Here is a 23,570-nt window from a genome sequence, read left to right as displayed (position 1 = left end):
TTATTTTTGAGTTAGGAGTTGGGAATAAGGTGGGAATGAAATGGCTCAGGGGAAATATCAAGATTAGTTAAAGAAATTAATACAAGTGTGTGTTTGTGTGTGGGGGCGGAGTTCAACAAAGGCGGTGCTTACTCAGGGCGGCATGCACACTGGAGGCGCCACTGGCTGTGAAGAGAACAACAGTCAGACTGAATGTTGAACATCAGCTGCTTTCTCCTGCTGATTTAAACCTTGTTGGACAGATGGAACATTGGCTGTGGATTATTCTGGCTGCTCTTTTCTCTGGTAAGATACAAAGATCAACATGTTTCCTCTACATGGAGTACAAGTCTTTAAAGCTGCTGATTGTTCTCCTTTAATCAATCATCTTTATTGATCCATCTCTTCCTCTGCATGTTCTGTTCTTCCCCAGAGTGTAAAGGAGATTCAGTGAAGCAGACAGAAGGAGAACTTGTTGCTGCTGCAGGACAATCACTGACTCTGAGATGTACTTATGAAACCAGTGATACAAATCATGCTGTGTTCTGGTACAAACAAGAAGGAAACAGCTACCCAAAGTACATGCTCAAGCAATACTTCACATCGAGAGATAAGGCTTCAGAGTTCAACAACTACAGATTCAATGCAGAGATCAATGACAAATCCTTCAACCTGACGATCCAGGATCTCCGTCCGTCAGACTCTGCTGTGTACTACTGCGCTCTGCAGCCCACAGTGACAGGAAACACCAGAACCCTGTACAAAAACCTGCAGTACTCCACAGCAGCCACTAGAGGGCCTCACTTCCTGGTATATCTTTACATTCACTTCCTCTGTTCCTCTGTTTTGTTGGGTTTCAGTCCCATCCTCTGTCAAATCAGGTAAATTTTTATTAAGGAATATTTTATATGATTCTTTGCTGGGATCTGAATCAAAACAACTTTTGAGTAAAAGAGGAATATTTAAAATAACAGAAAATCTAAATACACATTTAATTTTAGGTATGAAATAAAAGCTTTACAACGCTAACAATTTTAAAAATTGCAAGAATGTGTAATTATTGCACAAATATTCAAATAAATTATATTTTATTACTGTCATATCAGACATGATTACAGTTCATTCAGATCATTCATACACTGCAAAACCTCACATATAATGAAGTGCAAGATTGTTGCTTCTATGTAAAATGATCACAATATGCAATAAACCATTTCAGCGAAAACACTAGAAGCTTTTATTCTACGCTGGTTTGATTGATGGGGTCAGAAACACCCAGTAATAATTTAATAAAATAGTTCTATACATCACGACTGTTGTAACTGATGGTATCAGATGTTCAGTGTTCTCATCTCATGTGTCCAAACAGAGCAGGAATCCTGCAGAACCTCTGGAGGAAACGCCCACAGTGTTTGTGTCTGAATTAGCAAAGCTCAACTTTGCAAGGCAAAAGTAAAGGGCAGACTGAATAGTAAAACTTTTCATTTTTCTATTACTCTTGTACGCTTCACACCATTACAATTTGGTTAGATCGTAATTTTACACAATCCAATTGGATCACAATGGAAAAGGAAGACTGCAGCCATTATGAAATTAGCGCTCTTATTCTGTCACCAACAGCTATAGATGCCTTGGCATACAACAATAACTGCATCATCCACAGTACTATACGTTTTTGGAAACAGATAAAATCCCAGTTTGGTATTGAATCTATTTCTACCTTATTACCAATAACAAAGAATCCTTCATTCGTTCCTTCCACTTTAGATTCAGGTTTTACACACAATGGAAAGATTTAGGCATCAGGACTATTAGTAACTTGCTGGTGGTAATTTTGCCTCTTTCTCTCAACTTCAGGCCAAATTTGGTCTCCATAAACAATCATTTTAGATATCTACAGGTCAGAGGTTATGTCAAAAAACACACGCGCACTTTAGAGAATATATTACCTAATGAATTTGACGAACTCTTTAAGCTGGGTGGTGGAGAAAGACATCTAATCTCCCAGATTTATAAAGTGTTATTGTCCAGATCCTGTCTGTCCATGCAGGCCTTAGATCAGGCTGGGAGCAGGAATTAAAAACAGAGATAAGTGACAAACTCTGGAAAGCTGCACTGGAGAATATTCACAAGTCTTCTGCCAATTCTAGACACTGTCTTATTCAATTTAAAATTATTCACAGGCTTCATTACTGTAAGGTGAATGTGCATAAATTTTCCCTAATACATCCCACTGTGTGACAAATGCCATATTGCAGAAGCCACAATTCTCCATTCTTACTCTTTGTGTACAAAATGAACCCCATTTTGGTCGGGCATATTCAAAACTTTATCAGATTTACTCCGTATAGAGTTGAGGCTGGACCCATTTCTGATTGAAGATGATTTGTTTTGATTATCGGTGTGATCAGATGTAAGTCCCAGGAAAAGGGGAGGAGGTTGAGAATGTCCTTGTTTATTTATGTCACTCTTGTATTTCTTTATGTTCACATAAAAAAAGAGAACAAACATGTATTGTTGAGGTTGTAATTCTCATGTCTGATTTCTCAATAAAACTGTTTGACAACAGAGTGTTTGTGTTTGTTATAACATTTTTGTTACATCAAGTTAAAGAAGAGAAAGAAGCAGCTTTGGGGAACCAGACAATCTAACCAGTTTTGTTTTTATGTCTGGTGCTGGTAAATATTATCTGCAGTTTGAATTAGTTGTCTTGTAACTAAGTAGTAATAAACAGTGTTTTTTTTCATGTGAAAGGTTTAAAGCAAAGCTGTAAAAATTAACCCAAACAAGCTGAATTTAGGACACACATCATGAAATCACACATCAGATGAATCAAACCTTTTCTCCAGTCACATAAACCCACTGATGAAGGTTTTCTATTCATCCCATGTGTGAATCACTACAAACAATAAAGTTTAAAATGCACTTAAACCCATTTAATAAAGGAAATTACTTTAAACTAAACATGTAGATGAATTATACAGTTGAATGTTTCAAAACTTTTCTGCTTTTATGATTTTTCTTTTGCAGTGAAATAAGTCATAAAAACATAACAAAATTAGAAAGTTGCATCACAAGAATAAAACTATGTTTAATGCAGAAATGGAGTTTTAGTGAAATATGTTTAATGCCAGCTCAATTATCAATAATATGGTGTTACGTCCCCAGGGCAGTCTAGGGGTTTTGGGAGGGGAGCTGTAACAATGGATAAACCCAGGAAAAAAATGAGGAGACAAAACCAGGAGGGTAAGGTTAAAGGTTTATTGTTTAAGGGGGATGGGAAGACATCTCCAAAAGTGAAAGAAAGAGACCCTAAAAGGAAAAAAAAGAGGGAAAATGACAACCAAACCAGGGTTTCCAGCAGAAGAATCCTCCAACACCGGTATCACCAAGCTGCAGCACACATGCTGCCCAATTGGCCAAGAGGCCCCGAACCTCAGTTTCCCAGCCAGCTTTATACTCTGCTGATCAGGAGGCAGAGTGAAACCAGCTGGGCCTGCTTAACCTGCCGGAGCTCAGCAGCAACCTAATTGGGGGGGGACTCCCACATGCAGCCACCACTGCATGTAACATATGGTAATTTATTGAATGTGACGTAAATAACTTTGGGCTCTCCTGATCTGAATGGATCCGAATCGTTAAGCTGCTTGTAATCAAACGTCTAAATCAGGTCTCAAACTGCAGTCCTGGAGGCCCGCTGTCCTCTGCTGCACCACCTGAAGAGAATAATGAGGTCATTAAGGCTCTAGAGAACCGATCTACACCAGGAGGAGGTCATTAAATGGTTTCTTTCCAGAGTTTTGTACCTGTGGCTCATCTAAAACCAGCAGGACAGCGACTGGAGGACTGGAGTCTGATGTGATCTAAAGGGTTTGATGTCAATCCGGAGCATGAACAATGCTAAATGCACCATGGTACCCAAAGTTTTGAAATCAGGGAACATTTTATTTTACTTTGGTTACCTCTGTACTATTTTAAATTATTTGAAATCCCAGATTAATTAACATAAGAGCAACTCAGAGGAGCAAAACCACAGTAAAAGTTGAACATCAGTGACTCTCCAGAGAACATGAAGCTGAACTGGGGAGGGTGGGAGGGTCCAGGCCAGCCTGCAGCAGTGAGGCAGAGCAGGGATGTGTTGAGGTCAACCTGCCAGTAGGGGGAGTACCACAGGGCTCCTATCAGCACATGAAGACTGAGCACAGAGCTGCCAGCTCTGTTTCTGCTCACTCCTCAGATAATGGCTCCTCTGTTGTTCTCAGTGCTGCTGGCTGCTTTCAGCCTCGGTATGAACTCAGCTCTTCATCTGACATCAGAGCAGATTGTTGTTGAGCTGACACTGATCCTGTTGTTGGTGTTTTACAGAATGCAGAGCGCAGACCGACAGCGTGCTGCAACCAGAGAGAGACGTGATGGCTGTAGAAGGAGGCAGTGCAACACTGAAGTGTCTCTATAACACCAGTGCATCCAACCACTACCTCTACTGGTACAGACTGGAGGGAGGCAGCAGCCCTACGTTCATCCTGAGTCGCTTCAAGATTGGAGACGGGAAAACGACAGAGAAGAGATTTTCCTCCAGCCTGGACGCCACTGCAAGATCGGTTCCTCTGACGATCCAGGATCTCCGTCCGTCAGACTCTGCTGTGTACTACTGCGCTCTGCAGCCCACAGTGACAGGAAACACCAGAACCCTGTACAAAAACCTGCAGTACTCCACAGCAGCCACTAGAGGGCCTCACTCCCTGTTAAACCATTAAAACCTGCAGTACTCCACAGCAGCCACCAGAGGGCCTCACTCTCTGTGTTTGGTTGAATTCAGTCAGTGAGTTTGGTGAATCATTAAAGTAAAAAGATATTCTAAAAGAATCAATGAATTTGACTTGAAATCCTATCAACAATTTCTGAAAAATGTGACCTTTTTATGATAAAATATCATCCATTGTGTTGTATGGAGTCTTTCTGCTGTCGAATTAATACTGAGGGATGAAAAACAAACCGCTCATCCTCGCCTGTCCTCTGTCAGGGCAGGGTTTGGTCAGGTGTTTATGTCTGTCCTCCCTTTATGTCTGACCTCCACTCCTGGTTCTGACCTCAAGGTTCCTGATCCTTGTCCTCTAGAAACAACAGGTTCCTCATCCTCCTCCACTGAGCTGACCGTCAGAGAGCTAACCCTGGCAGACACAGCTCTCTGCTACTGCGCTCTGGAAACACAGTGATACAGAGTGGAGAAGAGGCTGTACAAAAACCTGAACACAGATATCTGACTCCTCTTCAAAGAGGAGGGAAGTGGTATTCACAGCTCGGCTTCATATCAGATGATTCTGATCATTCCTGCCTGATCAGAGTCGCTGTGGTTGCAGCTGCTAATCACTGAGGAGCTCAGATCCCTCAGTCACAGGGCGTGTGGGGGAACAAAGACACCGACAGAAATGTGACTCTTCCTCATTCAGTCCAGTCAGATTCATTCTCCTTCTGTAGACCTTCGTCCTGATCATCAGACTACAACAGTTTGAAAACACTTGTTGGGTCACAATCTTAGAAACTGTCGGTTATCATCTAAATAAATGATTGTTTCAATAAGACAGAGGGGAAAACATGTTTCACACTCAACAGAGGACAAACTCTACAAACATTTCCTGTTGGAGTCGCCCCATCTGACCTCTGTCTGTTATTTTCAAACGATTTCCAGAGAAACTATTTTTAAGGAGAGCACAGCTGAAACTTTTCGATCATATCTACTCTTTCCTCGCTTCTGTCCTGAAACCCAGAGAACTGGTAGATATTTTCCAATCATATTTGACTCCTTTGCCCCATTAAACTGAAGGGAGTGAAATAAATCTCAGTGGAGAATCGTAAACCCTTCTCCGAGTTCATTATGAAGAGACAGAGAAGTTTCGGTCCGGACTGAAACAAACCTGGGAAAACCATCAGCTTGGTTCCTGTTTGCCATACTGACCAGCAAACCGTCCAGAGACGGAACCACCTGAAGTCCAACACGGCAAATTTACAAACTTCTTAACTGAGAAAATGTAGAAATGCTTTTTCTCACATCAACAACAAATCTGATGTCAATGAGACAATTCTGTCAACTCCACCATGGAAACCCAGACTTTATGACTGACAGGTTTCCATGGTTACCACAGTACTGAGGCTGGCCTAGTCAAAGCCTTCAATGACATAGATACAGACTGTGGAAGAACACAGTGCTGGTTCTGTTGGACCTCACTGTTGACTATGACACATTACTGAACAGCTACAGATCTCTGGTTCTGGGTCTGGACTGGTTCCGGGTCTGGACTGGTTCCGGGTCTGGACTGGTTTTCCTGGACTGAGTTGGAGGCTGACTGGTTCCGGTCTGACTGGTTCCGGTCTGGTTTTGACTGGTTCCGGTGACTGGTTCATCTGACTGGTTCCCACTGGACTGGACGGTTCCGGAGTCTGAGACTGGTTCCGACTGGTTTGACTGGTTATGCACTGGTCTGGACTGGTTCGGTCATTTCTTTTCAGTTGAACTGAAGGGAGATTGTTTAATGTTTTTGTGTTTCTATTGTCTGGAAAACTATAAATAGGATTTTAGAACCCCCCCCCCCCCCGGCCCCCACAGCCTCCAGGTTCTGCGTTACGGCCCTGTGTCTGCTGCCACAGCACAGAGTAACGCAGCTCCTCCTGTGACTCCACAACTCAGATGGCTGCACAGATTTGTGACATTAATCTTAATCTTAATAATTATAACGGCGTTTAGTCACAACTTTACCGACTCGTTCATTCGTGGCTGTTTTCACGTTTATTGTTGTTCATATTGGTCTCCATGTTTGCAGTTTTCTGGAGCTCAACGTGAAGCTCGACGTCATTCAGAGGTTTTATATTAACTTGACATTAACAAAGACGCAGCGGGACGGATCATCCAGGAAACGATGGACAGAGAGAATCTAAAACTCACTGGATGTCAGACTAATTCTGGGTTTATGTCTGATTATTTCCAAGCCCAAAAACTGCAACCCGCCACTCATTAAATCTGCAAGTGACTTTAGAAAGAAAGAAGCCCAAAGCTGCTTCTAAAGATCAGACTTTACGACAGAAACTGAAAATAGTTCCTGTTTTTCTACCAACAAAATGAGCATCTCCCTCCATTGTTTACATTTCTGTCGCATAGAGACGTCGGTCACTCGACAAGACGAGTAGAGGAAATAAAATAAAATTACAAAAGAAAATAGTAACAGTAACGCAAAGTGATTTTGATAAGTAACTGTTGTCCGACTACTGGACTACTGGTTACTGATAAAAGGAACTGACCTCACTGGACCTCAGCCAATCACAGATGGTCACAGATAGATGTGTGGACGTGTTTACGTGTCTCTCTTCATTCTGCCGTTTCCATCCGGTTGTCATGGAAATAGTGAACTTTAATGTGTCACAGAGAACAGAAAATGTGATTTAGATCTTTCAGTTTCCTGGTTTGGAGCGAATCGACCGGGTTCTGTCAGGTGTTCATGTTATGAACGGCTGTAACAAACAGGAAGCTGAAGCAGCAAACCAAGATGGACAACAAATCTAAGAAACACGTCGTGGCTCTGGTAAGGCCCAGACCCACCAGAGGAATGGCAGCTTTTGCTGCAGCAGAACTTATTCTGAAAACTTGTTTCCATCTCCCTTTAGGACAGGGTGTCAAACTCCAATCCTCCAGAAACGTTTAGACTCTCTGCTGCACCACCTGGATAGAATAATGAGGTCATTAAGGTTCTGGAGAACCGATCCACAATCATTAAGACGTTTCATTCCAGGGCTCATCTAAAACCTGAAGGACTGCAGTTTAACATCTGTGCTTTAGAGCATCAAGTCCTTTAGAAAAGCCAATGATAATAACAATGAAACTGAGGAGCTAATTTTGAAAGTCAAACTGTGCATAAAAACTGTTGAAGGAAAATCTGTTGGCGTCTCTCTGCTTTGTCTCCTTCATGGTGATAAGTCACGTTATTTGGCCAAACAGACTTCAGAATCAACTGAGACATTTAAGGAGGAGTCTTGATTCATTTTAAAAATTTCTGAAGTTGTTAAGCTCTGCTTTTGGTTTTCTGTGCTCTTATACCTGTGACTGAAACCCATCTGAACGCGCACCAATAAAAGGAAGCTGTGGCGGTTCACACCAAGCAGAGTTATGTTTCTCTGCCATAAACTGCTTATTGGTTCTTTAAATGGCTTTCATGTGGCGCCCCAGGAGGCAAACATATTTCTATCTTGGTTTATCTAAACAGACAGAAAAACAAGAAGTGAGGTCAGGAGAACATTAATTGTTTTACTAAACCACCTTTAATCAGCTGGAAGGAGAATTTAAATCCATCCTCTGGACTAAATCACAGAATCTTAACCATTTCCTGCTGAACATGCAGACTGGGTAACTTTTTTCTAAGATTTGTAACAAGCAGGAAGTGCAACATTTGATCCACCATCATTCTAGCCAAACTTGTTTCCTCTCCACCAGGGGGCGCCATGCTCCAGTAGGCGGCGCTCTCCTGGTGCTCTGTGTTCCAGCATTGTGTCAATAAGAAGTGGTGCTGTGAAGAGAACAACAGTCAGACTGAATGTTGAACATCAGCTGCTTTCTCCTGCTGATTTAAACCTTGTTGGACAGATGGAACATTGGCTGTGGATTATTCTGGCTGCTCTTTTCTCTGGTAAGATACAAAGATCAACATGTTTCCTCTACATGGAGTACAAGTCTTTAAAGCTGCTGATTGTTCTCCTTTAATCAATCATCTTTATTGATCCATCTCTTCCTCTGCATGTTCTGTTCTTCCCCAGAGTGTAAAGGAGATTCAGTGAAGCAGACAGAAGGAGAACTTGTTGCTGCTGCAGGACAATCACTGACTCTGGGATGCACTTATGAAACCATCTCTGTGACGCCTACATTGTTCTGGTACAAGCTGGAGGAAAACAGTTTTCCACAGTACATGCTGAAGCAACAAACATCAACAACTTATAAAGCTCCAGAGTTCAACAGCAGCAGATTTGATGCTGACCTCAATAAAACCAACAAATCCTTCAACCTGACGATCCAGGATCTCCGTCCGTCAGATTCTGCTGTGTACTACTGCGCTCTGCAGCCCACAATGACAGGAAACACCAGAACCCTGTACTAAAACCTGCAGTACTCCACAGCAGCCACTAGAGGGCCTCACTTCCTGTTATATCTTTACATTCAAGATTAAGTCTGATTTTGTATGTGGGGATAAAAATGTGAGAGAAAATGATTTCCTTCTGATTAAATCCTGTTCAGTTTTCCTTAATGCTTCAGAATCAGATTGAGTTTGTTTCCACTGCCAATAAACACATTCAGCTGCTACAAAACCCTTTTTGATGTTATCATGCAAAAATAAATAGATAGAATATGAAACATAAAGAAGAATTATCCACCTGCAGAGTAGCAGGAGGATAATGAGGCCGAGTTGTTTGTCGGTTTAATGGCTGAGGGAACGAAACTCTCATTTTTGTAATGTTTTAGTTTCAGACCATCAAGACTAGAACCCAAAGTTAATTACAGCATTAAAGTCTGTTTTCTCTGCGTTTCGTTTGTTTGGAGTTAATAACGCAAAGTTTCTTTTTGTTCCAACTTTGTCATCATAGAAACAAAGCATCAAGTTTCACTGTTTAATATGAGGAGCTGCCCTTACAAAAAAATCCCATGAAAATCACATGTGACTTTCACACAAAATTTACATGTGAATGATGTGAATCACATGTGAAAGCACATGAATACGTGTGATTTTGGAATGTTTCGTGGTAAAATCACCTGATTTTCATGGGATTTTTTTGTAAGGGTGTTTAGGACAAAAACTGTTTTGTCTCACACACACACACACACACACACACACACACACACACACACACACACACACACACACACAACTAAAGAATACTAAAATTGCACATATACTCTGCTAAATTATCACACACACAAACCATACAGATAAACTATTCTGAATCGTTGGTCGAGAATGAATGAATTAACACAAGCTCAATGAATGAATGAATGAATGAATGAATGAATGAATGAATGAATGAATGAATGAATGAATGGGGATAAGACTGATCTCTGTGTGAGTTGTCCCAGAAGAGGCGGGGCATAATTTGGAGATCAGACGTTTACGTCTCACTCAGTTGCTCGGCGCCATCTTTAAAGGCCACAGACCAAAACAAACTTTATTCCGGTGTTTTTATTGTGTTACCAACTGCATTGAAGTTTTTTCAAGTTGGATATTGGATTTTTGCTCTCCATGCAGTTCAGCTCAAGGACGATCCGATTCATGATTTCTCATTCCTGCCAGGTGTTCTAAATCGCTCCCTCCTCAACTCTCAACTCTCTCGTCAATTTCTCAACCAAACACTTATTACTTTAACTTGTACTTTGTAATAATTAAATATGTTATAGAGCTATTTGCATAGATTATTAGTGTGCCTCTTGTCTAGATATTTCTTCTAAAAGTGGTTGTAACATCAGAATGATTTCTGTAGTTTCAAATGTTGTAAATCTTAACATTTAATAGAATAGAGTATAGTTTATTGATTGCAAAGAGGAAACTGTTTATATTTCAGATCTTTGAATATTCTCAGTCCTAAAACTAAATGGATCCTTTGATTTGTCAGTCCTCTGCAACATCAGCGTGAACCTGACAGTAAACCCACTGAATGATGGAGATCAATGACAGCAAAGTCTAACTATTCAGTAAAAACATCCCATAATCCAACGAAGGAAGAGGAGGAGGAAGAGGAGGAGGAAGAGGAGGAAGAGGAGGAAGAGGAGGAAGAGGAGGAGCTGATCTGTTCCTGATCTCTATAGAAACTCAAACTTCCTCCTTCAGTTCAGTTCAACTCTCCAACATTAACTCTGATCAACATGGACTATTATGGTCTGTTTCTGCTCATCGTCTCTCTACTAACAGGTCAGATTTACTTTGATTTCACTAAAATAATGATAAAAAATTAAAACCTGAGCCACTCTGGAAAACGTCTCTTCCTTTAGGTGTGAACTGTAAAGACCTTGTTCCAGTTCAGGAGGAAGAGTTCGCTGTGGAGGGGAGAACAGTTTCTCTGTCCCACCCTAAAGACTCCTCTGGGACGTACTTCTTCTGGTACCGACAGCTTCAGGGAAAATCACCAGAGTTTCTCATTTCTCACTCGCCTTCAGGAGAAGTAGGGCTGCAAAGAACCACTGGGCTGAAGATCCAAGTGGACAAAAATGAAATAAAGCTGCTGATCTCCTCTGCTGCAGTGACAGACTCTGCTGTGTACTACTGCGCTCTGCAGCCCACAGTGACAGGAAACACCAGAACCCTGTACAAAAACCTGCAGTACTCCACAGCAGCCACCAGAGGGCCTCACTCTCTGTTAATCCACTGGTTGTTGAGTCTCTGGACTGAAGACAGACATGAAGCAGTAAAGATCAGAGCTGCTGAGGAAGCAGAAAACTGTGATAATTCATTTATTACGTTTCTATATTTATTTTGTTGACACAAATAACTTTATTGAGTTATTTGTTCAGGTTACCATTTCTTGAACCTGACTGAGGTTTGATCCAGTCAGTAGAGCGAAATCCTGTGGGGTCCTCTGGACCTGATGAAGCACAGGAAGTTTAGCACCACCTGCTGGTGAGGAGTTTGGACCAAATGTGACCCAAAGAAACTCGTATCTTTGTCTCAACAAACAGAAATTGACCTGGTAGCTTTTCCTTCTTGAGTCTTTCTGAAATTAATCACCAGATGTAGTTTTGGCTGTAATTGGTTGATACATGAATCCAAATAAAACATACAACAAATATACCCCCATTGATTTATTGATTATTTACTGTAGTGAGTCATGATGAAGTGATGCAAAGTTTCACACAGCATCAGCATGCAGAGCCTGCCAAGAGGAGGATTTGTCCCCTTTCATCAGCAGCTCTCTTTAGGTGTGTTTTGTTAATCATCTCATTTAATTGAAGTAAAAATGGAAGAAAAATCTTTATTTTTAAATGTCAGAAAGTCTATTTTCTAAAATAACATGTCTGATCATCCCCTCCATAGAAATACAATCTGATAAGACAAGTTATTAATATTAACTCGGTTTAATCTCTGTCTTTAACTTTATACATATTGCTTTCTCTGTAATGCTAAGAAATGCAAATACAATGTAAGAGGGTTAGGATACATTTATTTACATACTTAACAGGTGAGAGTGAGAGATGGAGCAACACTGGGACGTTTCAGTTCCAGTTTCCAGAAATGAAAGTAAAATGAGTGAAGAACAGCAGAGCTGCAGTCAACACTAATTTCTCTCTGTGTTCATTTCTTCTTTCTCAACATGCGACTCAAACAGCGGCGAGTACAGCTGATATTATTCACTGTTCCTATTTGCAGCAAACTGGGAAGAATCTTCTCATTGCTTTCAGAAATACAAATTTTAATCTAATCATTTATTTTCCATGTTGTTCTTAACCAACATGAAAACTACATTGTTCATGTTGTAAAAGTGGATCCCACTATTTCATTCCAACTAAAAATAAAGAATTTTCCCATCAGCAGTTCAAATGTCAGTTTAATTTAGCTTCAGTTGATGGAATAAGGAAGTGGAAGTGAGGATACAGTGAAAGAGCAGCTAAGAAGAAAAATGGTAATGAAGGCAGAAGAGGCCAAACAAGGAGAGGAGCAGTTAGGATGAAACATGGAAGGCAGTTGGTATAAATGGGAACCTGTTCAATAAGATCAGAGAGAGTGAAGAAACACCTGGAGGCTGGAGGAGGAGTGTGCTGGTGCCAGTTTTCAGGAACAAGGAAGATGTACAGAGTTGGTGAAGCCAGACTGAGGTTTGAGGTCTGTGAGCAGCAGTAGCATTTCATATCAACAAAATGTTGTATAGATTCAATTTTTGCTTTGTGGATGTTGATAGAGATGTCCAGAGATTGTCAGAGGAGCTGTGTTGTGTTTTATTTTATCTAGAAATGACAGGATTTCTAGAGAGGGGCTGTGGTTCTGCATGAGGAAGTCTGGAGTAGGAGAGAAACATGATAGAGTGGTGAAGGTCATGTATGTAAGACTGTGGTGAGGTGTGCTGTAGGAGGGACAGAGGAGAGCGAGGTGGAAGTGGGACTTCACCAAGGATCGGCTCTGAGCCTTTCCAGTTTGCTGTGGTGATGACAGGAAACAGGTGTAACCTGATCCACCTGATGGACGGGTGGATGAGGTTAGACAGGAATCTCCATGGACTGTGATGTTTGCAGATGACACTGTGATCTGTGGTGAGAGCAGAGAACAGGTGGAGGAAAATCTCAAGAGATGGAGAGGAGTGAAGGTTAGATGCATCAGGACAGAATACGTGTGTGAACGAGAGGGTCTCAGGTGGAGAAACGGTCACATGGAGACGGTTTGACCTCCGTGGCCTAAAGGGAAAAGCCGAAAGGAAAAGAAGAAAGAAGACTGAGCTTCAGTTGATAACAGGAAGACTCCTCCCAGTTTAAAGGTTACAGAAAGACTCTCCCTGTTGGAATAATCACAGTAAATAATTCTGATGAGATAAAATGTTATTTTATGATATATTAGACACTTTATTGGTACAGACAGAAGGCCAGTCATAGCAATCATATCGCAGAGATAAAGACTGATTTATAAAAACAGGGAAAAGAAGTCAGACCAGCCAACTAAGAGTCCAAAGAATTATTGTCATTTTAGAATTGCCTTTGACAAAATAATTAATTTTCCTGAATTTTAGGAATACAAAAGAGAGTACATAGCTTTGATGGAAAGATATTTGTGAAAATGTAAAGACCCCTTATGATGAATTGAACCATTGGAAACAGTGTTTCCTCACCCAGACAGGGTCACCGGGGCCCCTTTCTGGAGCCAGGCCCCGCCTTCTTGGAGTCCCCAGGATGGGGTGCTGGAGAGTTCCCCTCCTGGGGACTCCCTTCCTCTACTGAGGGACTTCTGCACTCACTTGGGGAATAGAAATGAGCCCTGGGAGGGCTGTGTTTGGGAGGATCGGCCCCCCGGATCTGAACCAGTGTTGTTCTGTTGTTGGACTTCTGTGCTCGCCAGGGACTGACTGTAGGGAACGCCACATTCAGGCATAAGGTTCTCCATACGTACTCTTGGCAATCCTGCTCTTCGAGGGCTGGTGTCCTGCAACTCTAAGATATCTGGTCCAACACACTTCAGTTAAACAGCCGAATCACCTCCTAAGTGAACTCAAGTTCTCCAGAGCCTTGAGAATGACCTCATTATTTGACTCAATATTTGAAGTAGAGACGTATCATATCTAAAGGTTGCAGGGCCTTGGCTCTTGCAGCCTGGACTTGCACACTTCTGCCCAATCCACAGAGATTTTCTCTGTTTCCTAATGTTTTAGGACAGCAGAGTTTCTCTTCAGGCAGATTTTACTTTGAGGTTCAGGTTAAAGGAAAGACTAAATGGACTTTAGGAGTGGCCAGAGAATCCATCAACAGGAAGGGAAACATCAACCTGAATCCTCAGGACGGTTTCTGGACTGTTGGGTTGAGAAATGGAAATGAGTACTTGGCTGCTGCTGGACCTTCAGTCCGTCTCCATCCTGGTCCTCAGAAGGTGGGGGTGTTTGTGGATTATCAGGAGGGTCTGGTCTCCTTTTATGATGTAGATGCTGCAGCTCTGATCTACTCCTTTACTGGCTGCTGCTTCAAGGAGAAACTCTACCCATACTTCAGTCCTGGTCTTAGTGATGGAGGAACAAACTGTTCTCCTCTGATCATCTGTCCTGTTGACCAGGCTGGTTGTTGATCTGATGAATCTCAAGAGGTGAGCTGGGAAACATCCTCAGTTCAGATCATTTTCTGCAGCTCTTTCTGATTCTGTTTCTGCAGTTTTTATCTTGTCACTTCAGATTTCTAAAACTACCAGCTCATTATTTCTTCTTGGATTTTTCATGTAAGAAGTTGAAAGTGCCAGTTTGAGTTTGAATCTTCTCTTTGTTTTGTCTGCTGACTGATGATGAGATGCTGCTGCATTCAAAATATTTAATCTGGAGATTAAGTGACTTTAGAATCCGAACTATTAATTTTCATTTTTTAACTATTTCTTTCTAATACTCATTCTGATCTATAAAAAGAAAACTACTAAGATTTTATAAGACTAATCTGCTGATCAGAGTTGTGGTTTGGAATGTTTTGGGTCTGAAATAAAATGCCATATAATCCAACTGAAGTTCATTTAATCTTAATCCTGTAAATTTGCAGCTGTAGAATCTTCAAAATGCAGATCAAGATGAAGAAGCAACTCTGGGAAAAAGGTGCCAAATTATTTTGGATCACTGACTTTTCAGTTCGTATGACAAATGGACAGTCACAGCTTTAGGTCCAACACTTTGGACCTAAAGGGGATGTTGGATCTCCAGTTTACTCAAATGGACTGATTGGGCTACATCTGCCAGCATTCATTGCACTGGAAGCCATATTTATAGATTTGACAACTACAATAAATGCCATAACTGCAGAGTTAAGGTTTTCTTTTGGAGAATCTCCAATGAAGACATCTGTGTGTAACTTGTTTGTAGCACTTTCTGTCATCTAAGCTAGATTTAACGCTTTGGGTCCATAAAGCTAACGGTAACACCCCATGGTCCTGCCAGTGAAACTGAGTATGTCTGACCCAGAAATAAGGACACTTTATAAGGATAAAGAATTTATTTACTAACTCAAGAATGGAAATTAAACCATACCACAGGTATCACTGTGGGAACCATATTTAGACCCAAATGTCTTTTTGTTACCCTTACAAATATTAACACAAATAACAAATAAAAGTACACAAGGTTTTATCCACCTACAGGTTGATAAATAGGGACTCTCCCTCTGTGTTAAACACCTCAATAGTTCGGAAATAACTTATTTATAACATTCCGGAACACTTATGAGTTCTTAATTATAATAACATTGTGCATACCATAATTGGCAGTGTTTAATTGGTGGGCCCACCAATTAGAAAACAAATAAAGGCCTGCAAAATAGTCATTAACACCCCCGTTGCAGGCCTGTTGTTGACGCCACTCACCCCGGGTCCTCAACCCAAATGATGAAGGTAAGTTCTGTTAAGAAAGAGATTTCAAGTTAGCTTAATTTTGGAAAAAAGCTTGGCTCTCTCTTCCTTATGGTCCCGGGTCCTCTCAGCAGGCGGCGTGAGTCGACAAGAAACAACGATGCGTGATGACGTCACAGAGTTACAGAGTTTATTTCCCAAAACAAAGCAGAACAACAGAGATACAGATTCATTATCTGAGACAAAAGAATTAAGAAAGAACAATGACAGAGAAAGAAAAGGCAAAGACATGTCTTTGGAGAAAGCTGATGCTGAAAAAGGCAGAATAGGGCAGCCATCTGAATTATTATTATTGTGGATGCACTCTCATAGTGGTGGTGTGTCCTTCCTTTTTAATGTATTCAATTAAGGCGTACCTCTGTTTGACCAACCAGAAGCTACCTTAGACACTCAGAAAAACTTAGAACTTCCCCTGATTTCACGCCAGAGATCAAAGGCCATTTTGGTCTCTGGTAGAACAAAGGAGCAAGCAGCTGCATCCTGGTTTTCTGGGCTCTAGGGCCACCTGGGCAAATAAAACCATAAAATAAGACTTCACAAATACCTGTGAAATTCGGAGCGTCTCCCGTTATCTCAGAACAACTTAAATCCGGTAATTTGGTTCAAGGAAAGATTACCTTCACAAAACCTAGTTTTTGCTCATCTGCACTCAGCATCTCAAAAGATTTGAATCTTTGCCTTATCACATAAATCCTGAACAATTTTCTAATACTAAACAACACATTTTCATTCAAACAATTTCCATTTGATTCAGAAATTATCACAGATAGTACAATTTTCAAATACATTCATCATTTACTATTCTAAACTTAGATAATACCCTCCGATTCAGCTCACCGAAACGCGTCGCTCTCGGTCCTTCAGCGGTCCTTAGTCGGTACAGGTGAGCAAGCTTTTTTTTTTTTGCACAACTCTCACCCAAAGTCCCAGCGGGACTCCGCCAAGTCTCCTCGTCGACGTCCTCACCTCACGCTCTCCCCAATCCTTCTTCTTCTTCTTCTTCTTCTTTCGCTCTCCTGTTGTCCCGCCCCCGAGCCAATCAGATTTCAGGAGAATAGCAATTACCCAATAGCAATTGTCCACACAGCATCCTTGTCTGTCACACCTCGTGTTGAGGTGTACTTTCCATATAAACTACACCATATTTGTTCTCTCGTAAAGAAACAGAACACCACATTTTAACAACACATATTAACCAGTTTTTTACTTTACTCTTTTTAACTTTTTAAGTTATTTTTCTCCCACCATAAGTCTTGGAAATTATTATATCTTACTTTAAGATATTAAATTACATACATTAAATTTGTTAACCTTGTCATTTTTAAAACAACAATAACACACACCTTTCTGGGAACCCAGAGGGTTACTTGTTCTTTGACCTTTTGGGCAGAAAACGACATTTAGACCTTCAAAGTATAACCTGATCAGTTTGTTGCTGTTTGTGCCTCTGGCATTTCTCAGTTCCCTAATGGTCCAATGGACACACCTGAACCACCTGCCCTCCATGTCCAGCATGTCATGGAGGATCATTTGAAGCGGCGTTTGCATAGTTGACGTTGCAACCCAGCAACGGTCAATGGCTCCAGCTGTTGGAGCCATTGACCTGTTCTTCTGGACATTATTCCCAATCTGAATGGGAGACTGATGGACTCACAGCAGGACAGGACTTTCTTTGAGTGTCTTGGCAGAAACAAATCAGTTTGAAAATAGTGATTCTTGCATTGTTTCCTATGTTGCTGATTGTATGTCGATCAGCAGTCAACAGGCCAGTGGCCTACTTCCTGAAAACTTCTGGCATCTGTGAGATGGCGCTGTGTGAACAAACACATTTCACAATGGCTTTTTATTGCATCCAGCCTGACGCACACCTGTGCAATAATCAACACAGGTAGCAACTGGTATACAACTGGACAGTAGACGACTGACAGAAACGACACCAAATGAGACGAGGAACAAAGAACACAGTGGGGTTAAATACACTGAGGGTAATCACGGAAACAAGACACACCTGGGAACAATCGAGGGAGACAGGACAACACGGAGGCAAAATAAACATAGAAAAACACAGATCATGACAATTTTGTATTTATGAAAATGTTTTAGATCCAAGAGTTCAGCTGATGAAGAATGGAGAATGAAGAAAGTGTTACATTTATTTTATGTTCAGATTTGAGAAAAAGAACTATCTGATCAGCAGAAACATATCAGAATACAAAATGATTTCCACTGTCAGGTGAATTCAAGAAGCCATGCTTACAGAACTGAAATTTTGAGGAAGATGTCACAGCATTTCTGGGTCACGTTTCCTCTGTCGTCACAATCGTTCTTAAAACAGGAACAGTAACTCTTCAACAATTCATTTGCTAGAAATCCCTGGAATAAGAAGCACCAATGTGATCCACTTTAGCAACATTTTTCACTTCTTTTAGAAGTTAATTGTGAAAAACTCACTGCAGTCCAGGATGAAGAGACCTGTTGAGAATACAGCAGCTGATCATCTATTCTGCCAACAGGATCCAGTAAAACCAGTAAAACCAGTTCCTCCTCAGCATCTGGTCCACTGCCCAGCTGCTGCAGCCTCGTCTCCTCTCTGGTGAACGGCACCTCTCCTCTCCACCAGGGGGCGCCATGCTCCAGTAGGCGGCGCTCTCCTGGTGCTCTGTGTTCCAGCATTGTGTCAATAAGAAGTGGTGCTGTGAAGAGAACAACAGTCAGACTGAATGTTGAACATCAGCTGCTTTCTCCTGCTGATTTAAACCTTGTTGGACAGATGGAACATTGGCTGTGGATTATTCTGGCTGCTCTTTTCTCTGGTAAGATACAAAGATCAACATGTTTCCTCTACATGGAGTACAAGTCTTTAAAGCTGCTGATTGTTCTCCTTTAATCAATCATCTTTATTGATCCATCTCTTCCTCTGCATGTTCTGTTCTTCCCCAGAATGTAAAGGAGACTCAGTGAAGCAGACAGAAGGAGAACTTGTTGCTGCTGCAGGACAATCACTGACTCTGGGATGCACTTATGAGAGCAGTGTGAGTGTCACATTGTTCTGGTACAAGCAAGAAGAAAACAGCTACCCAAAGTACATGCTGAAGCAGCTGTCATCATCAAAATATAAAGCTCAAGATTTTGACAATGACAGATTTGATGCTGACTTCAATAAAGACGAGAAATCCTTCAACCTGAAGATCCAGGATCTCCGTCCGTCAGACTCTGCTGTGTACTACTGCGCTCTGCAGCCCACAGTGACAGGAAACACCAGAACCCTGTACTAAAACCTGCAGTACTCCACAGCAGCCACTAGAGGGCCTCACATCATTGTCTAGTTCTTTAAATTCCTAGGATTGAGTCTGGTTCTGGTTCTGTGTCAGTTTCTGGCTGGTTTCCTTTAGCAGTGTTTCCTTTGTGCTGATTGGTCCGTGTCTTCATGTCCACCTGTTTCTAAGCATTCAGACCTGAGACTGTTGAGTTTCAGCAGCTGCTCTGTTCATCAGACGCTCCTCCAGGAAGCAGCAGCTCTTGGTTCATCACGATCCTCTGATTCTCCAGTAGTTTGCTTTCCCAGCGGCTACAGCTAAAGCAGTCAGAACAAAACATTTGCTGTTTCACTCAACATATTTACTATTCTAACTTGGTCCTTGGTAGTTTTCTACCATAGATTGAACACTGTTTATAATTCTACAATCTTAGTAGATCTTTATGTTTAATAATTTTAGGCATGAAGAAAAACTAAAACCGATTCACTCATGTAGTAAATCTGGATGGTAGAAGGAGAAAAACCTCAAACCCAGATCTGCAGAACCCTGAACCTCTAACTGACCTGATCACACACTGACCAGAACCAGAACCAGAACATACTGGAACATGTCGGCTGGTTTGTGGGTCGTTCAGCAGGTTGGATCATAATTTGGTGAACCTTCAGAAACTCAGCTGCATTGTGAACAGTAACTCAGCCTGGTGGTGGCAGCAGCATGATGTGGGACTGTTGTCATCGTTTCACCCTCGCAGTCGCCTGACCATTTCTGACCATTTCTGACCATTTCTGACCATTTCTGACCATTTCTGACCATCTTCATCCCAGTATGACCACAGTGGATTCATCTGGAGGATATTTCACACTAAGTCATCTGATGTCAAACTGGTTCCTAAACTGGGAGGATCACCAGTTCACTGGATCTTAGACCATCAGAGCCGCTGAAACCTCATCCTCATCACCATAATCAGTCTCAGTGGTTTCTGGTTCTCTGCAGCACCGACTCAATAACTTTAACTGGTTTCTCAGTCAGAAATCTCCTCACTGGCTGAACCTCACCTTCAGCAACAACCAGTTTCTCTCTGGCTCCTCCCACCACTGCTGAGCTCAGCCAATGAGAAGGCTTGTCTCTGCAGGGTTAAAAGCAGCTTGATGATGATGATGAAGGTCTGTTAGTCTTCCTTCTGCTGCAGTGGATCATCTCTGTAGATCTGCTGTCTGACCTGAACTCCTGGAACATGTTGCTTTACCTCCTGCTCTTCTCTCTCTACATCGGTGAGTATCAGAGCAGAGAGAAGCTCTGGTTTTCTCTCTGAGTCTCACTGCGACCACATGTGGATGGAAGAGCCTCTGAGCCTCCTGATTCCTGAATCTGCTGCAGACTGACTGACATGAACTTTCATTTTACAGCTCTGGGCTCCATGAACACCGTCACACAGGAGCAGAGGGAACACGTCGCTTCAGAGGGAAGCCCCACCAGTTTGAGCTGCGGATATACTGGTTCTATCTATAATGTCCAGTGGTACCGACAGCAGCAGAGATCCAGACCAGAGTTCCTGCTCTACGTTTCAGAGTCGGGATCCATCCATCCAACTCGCTCCGATTTCTCAGCTCACATCAATAAAACTCAGAAACGAGGAACTCTGCTGATCTCCTCTGCTGCAGTGACAGACTCTGCTGTGTACTACTGCGCCGTGACGCCCACAGTGACAGGAAACACCAGAACCCTGGACAAGAACCTGCAGTACTCCACAGCAGCCACTAGAGGGCCTCAGACTGCATGAACCCGAGGTTTCTCTGTAGAAACTCACTGAACCTCATGACAAAGCTGCTCCTGCTCCAGTTTGTCCAGCAGATCTAAGTGAATGGGAGGAACCGTTGTAAGCTGCAGGCTGATGAGCGTCTGGACGTCCGCTGGTTCCCACAAGCTGCTGGATTAAGACAGAAACTTAAACCTCAAGACATGTTACCAAAATTAACTTTGCTAAACTTGGTATTTAGATTCTTTATTAGAAATACCAATAATTAAAATTAAATGCATTTTTTATCTAAAATTTTATGCAAACTGATGGTTTTTTGTTTGTTATGTTTTCCTAAAGTTTAAACAGAATCCAAGGTCTCTTAATGTACTTGAGGCCATTTTTATTCAGTTTCTAAATCATGTTTTAGCAGGTTAGTCTCCTCTGTACCTGTGTTGGTGTGTTCATTATTTCTCTTCTATTTACCATATCATATTTAAAGTGGGTTTATGTATCTGTGGTTTTATGATTTGCATTCTCTGTTTTGCTGCTGTTGGGCAGATTCATCTTGAAAAAGAGATTTTTAATCCCAGTGAAATTTAGTTGATTCAATAAAACAGACAGAATGAAACTCAACCTATTCTGTTATTTGAGCTTCATGATAAATTATGTCCCATATTTAAATATAAATCATTCTGACCTGTGAAAACAACATGAAGCCTTACGATGAATAAACAAGTAAATGATGTTTGATTCTGAAACATAAATTCTGATTCTAGTTTTAATCTGTTTGTCAGGTTCAACCTCAATAAAAGAAGAAGAAAGACGAATGAATTGGATTTTACTGGTGAGGAGAGCAGAGAGGAGCGTCGGATTGTCATCGTCTCCAAACTGGCTCTGAGAATCCTCTCTTGCTTCTCCTCCTTTATTTTGCCCTAATTTACATTTAGCCACCAGTTGGTCCTGAAAGGGTGGAGAACAAAACCCAGCTGCTAACACACAGTCATAAATCTTCTCTATACAATGAATCTCCTGCCTTAAGTACATGTGAGGGCATCTAAACAGTTCCTGTATCTTGGGGTCGCAACCTTTGACCCTTTAGCCTTTGGTGTTTTCCTGCCAGGTCAGTTCTCAGTTTGGCAAACTCATCACTTCCTGCAGACATCTATTCCAGAAACAGACATAGAATCCAACAGTCCTTAAATATAATAATTAGTATTTATATAGGTTGTTATTTTAACTCTATCACTGTTAGCATGAAACAACGGCAGAGAGTTGACTGGCTTGTTACTCTAACCAAGCTCACTAGGGACAAAATGACATTATTTATGATTTGGCGACCAGTTAGTATCGTTTCACTACTGCAGAATTACAGGCCGACCTCTGACCTCTGACCTCCCATTCATCAGTAAAGTTATGGAAAAAGCTGTTTAAACAGTTAAATAGCTTCCTAATAATAACCAACTGCTTTGACTCCTTCCAGTCTGGTTTCCATGGTTACCGCAGCACAGAGACTGGCCTAGTCAAAGTGTTCAATGACATCCATATAAATACAGACTGTGGGAGAACCACAGTGCTGGTTCTGGTTCTGGTTCTGGTTCTGTTGGACCTCAGTGTTGACCATGACATGTTACTGAATGGACTGGAGAGTTGGGTCGGACTCTCCGGTCCAGAGATCAACTGGTTTGAATCTTACATAAAGAACAGGGATTTCTTTGTTTCAATTGGAAACTTCTCATCAAACAGGTCAAAGGTCACATGTGGGGTACCCCAAGGTTCAATCCTAGGACCCTCTTATTCAATATCTATATGCTCCCACTGGCTCAGGTTATAACAGGAAATAATATCAGCTACCATAACTATGCAGATGACACACAGCTCTACATTATGATGTCACCAGGTGACCTTTGACCCCATCCAATCACTGAACAGATGCTTAGAACAGATAAATGTGTGGATGAGACAAAACTGAAGTTATTATTTTTGGACCTAAATAGAAACGATCTAGAATTACAGATCTAGAATTACAGATCTAGAATTACAGATCTAGAGTCATAGATATAGAGGTATAGATCTAGAGTTACAGATCTAGAGGTATAGATATAGAGGTATAGATATAGAGTTACAGATCTAGAGTCATAGATCTAGAGTTACAGATCTAGAGGTATAGATATAGAGGTATAGATCTAGAGGTATAGATCTAGAGTTACAGATCTAGAGGTATAGATATAGAGGTATAGATATAGAGGTATAGATGTAGAGTTACAGATCTAGAGTCATAGATCTAGAGTTACAGATCTAGAGGTATAGATATAGAGGTATAGATCTAGAGGTATAGATCTAGAGTTACAGATCTAGAGGTATAGATATAGAGGTATAGATATAGAGTTACAGATCTAGAGTCATAGATCTAGAGTTACAGATCTAGAGGTATAGATATAGAGGTATAGATCTAGAGGTATAGATCTAGAGTTACAGATCTAGAGGTATAGATATAGAGGTATA

General features: G+C 41.4%; 6 gene segments (V, D, J or C); all 6 read left to right on the top strand.

Annotated features, from left to right (window-relative positions):
* The first annotated feature begins 48 nt into the window (after nucleotides 1-48).
* LOC122841422 lies at nucleotides 49-1,435 on the top strand. The segment is given in 3 exon segments: nucleotides 49-285; nucleotides 413-789; nucleotides 1,349-1,435. Coding segments are annotated over 3 exon segments (507 nt in total).
* Nucleotides 1,436-4,185: 2,750 nt separating this feature from the next.
* On the top strand, nucleotides 4,186-4,796 carry LOC122841764. The segment is given in 2 exon segments: nucleotides 4,186-4,265; nucleotides 4,345-4,796. Coding segments are annotated over 2 exon segments (438 nt in total).
* Nucleotides 4,797-8,439: 3,643 nt separating this feature from the next.
* Nucleotides 8,440-9,116, top strand: LOC122841767. The segment is given in 2 exon segments: nucleotides 8,440-8,651; nucleotides 8,779-9,116. Coding segments are annotated over 2 exon segments (381 nt in total).
* A 1,641-nt stretch (nucleotides 9,117-10,757) lies between these two features.
* Nucleotides 10,758-12,016, top strand: LOC122841754. The segment is given in 2 exon segments: nucleotides 10,758-10,916; nucleotides 10,997-12,016. Coding segments are annotated over 2 exon segments (534 nt in total).
* A 6,079-nt stretch (nucleotides 12,017-18,095) lies between these two features.
* LOC122841770 lies at nucleotides 18,096-20,078 on the top strand. The segment is given in 2 exon segments: nucleotides 18,096-18,886; nucleotides 19,014-20,078. Coding segments are annotated over 2 exon segments (378 nt in total).
* Nucleotides 20,079-20,169: 91 nt separating this feature from the next.
* Nucleotides 20,170-21,755, top strand: LOC122841765. The segment is given in 2 exon segments: nucleotides 20,170-20,601; nucleotides 20,737-21,755. Coding segments are annotated over 2 exon segments (411 nt in total).
* Nucleotides 21,756-23,570: the final 1,815 nt, after the last annotated feature.

The sequence above is a fragment of the Gambusia affinis genome, linkage group LG12 (assembly GCF_019740435.1).
Source record: "Gambusia affinis linkage group LG12, SWU_Gaff_1.0, whole genome shotgun sequence".
Classification (NCBI taxonomy): Eukaryota; Metazoa; Chordata; class Actinopteri; order Cyprinodontiformes; family Poeciliidae; genus Gambusia; species Gambusia affinis.
Note: the sequence above shows the minus strand (reverse complement) of the source record. Positions and strands in the feature narration are given on the sequence as shown.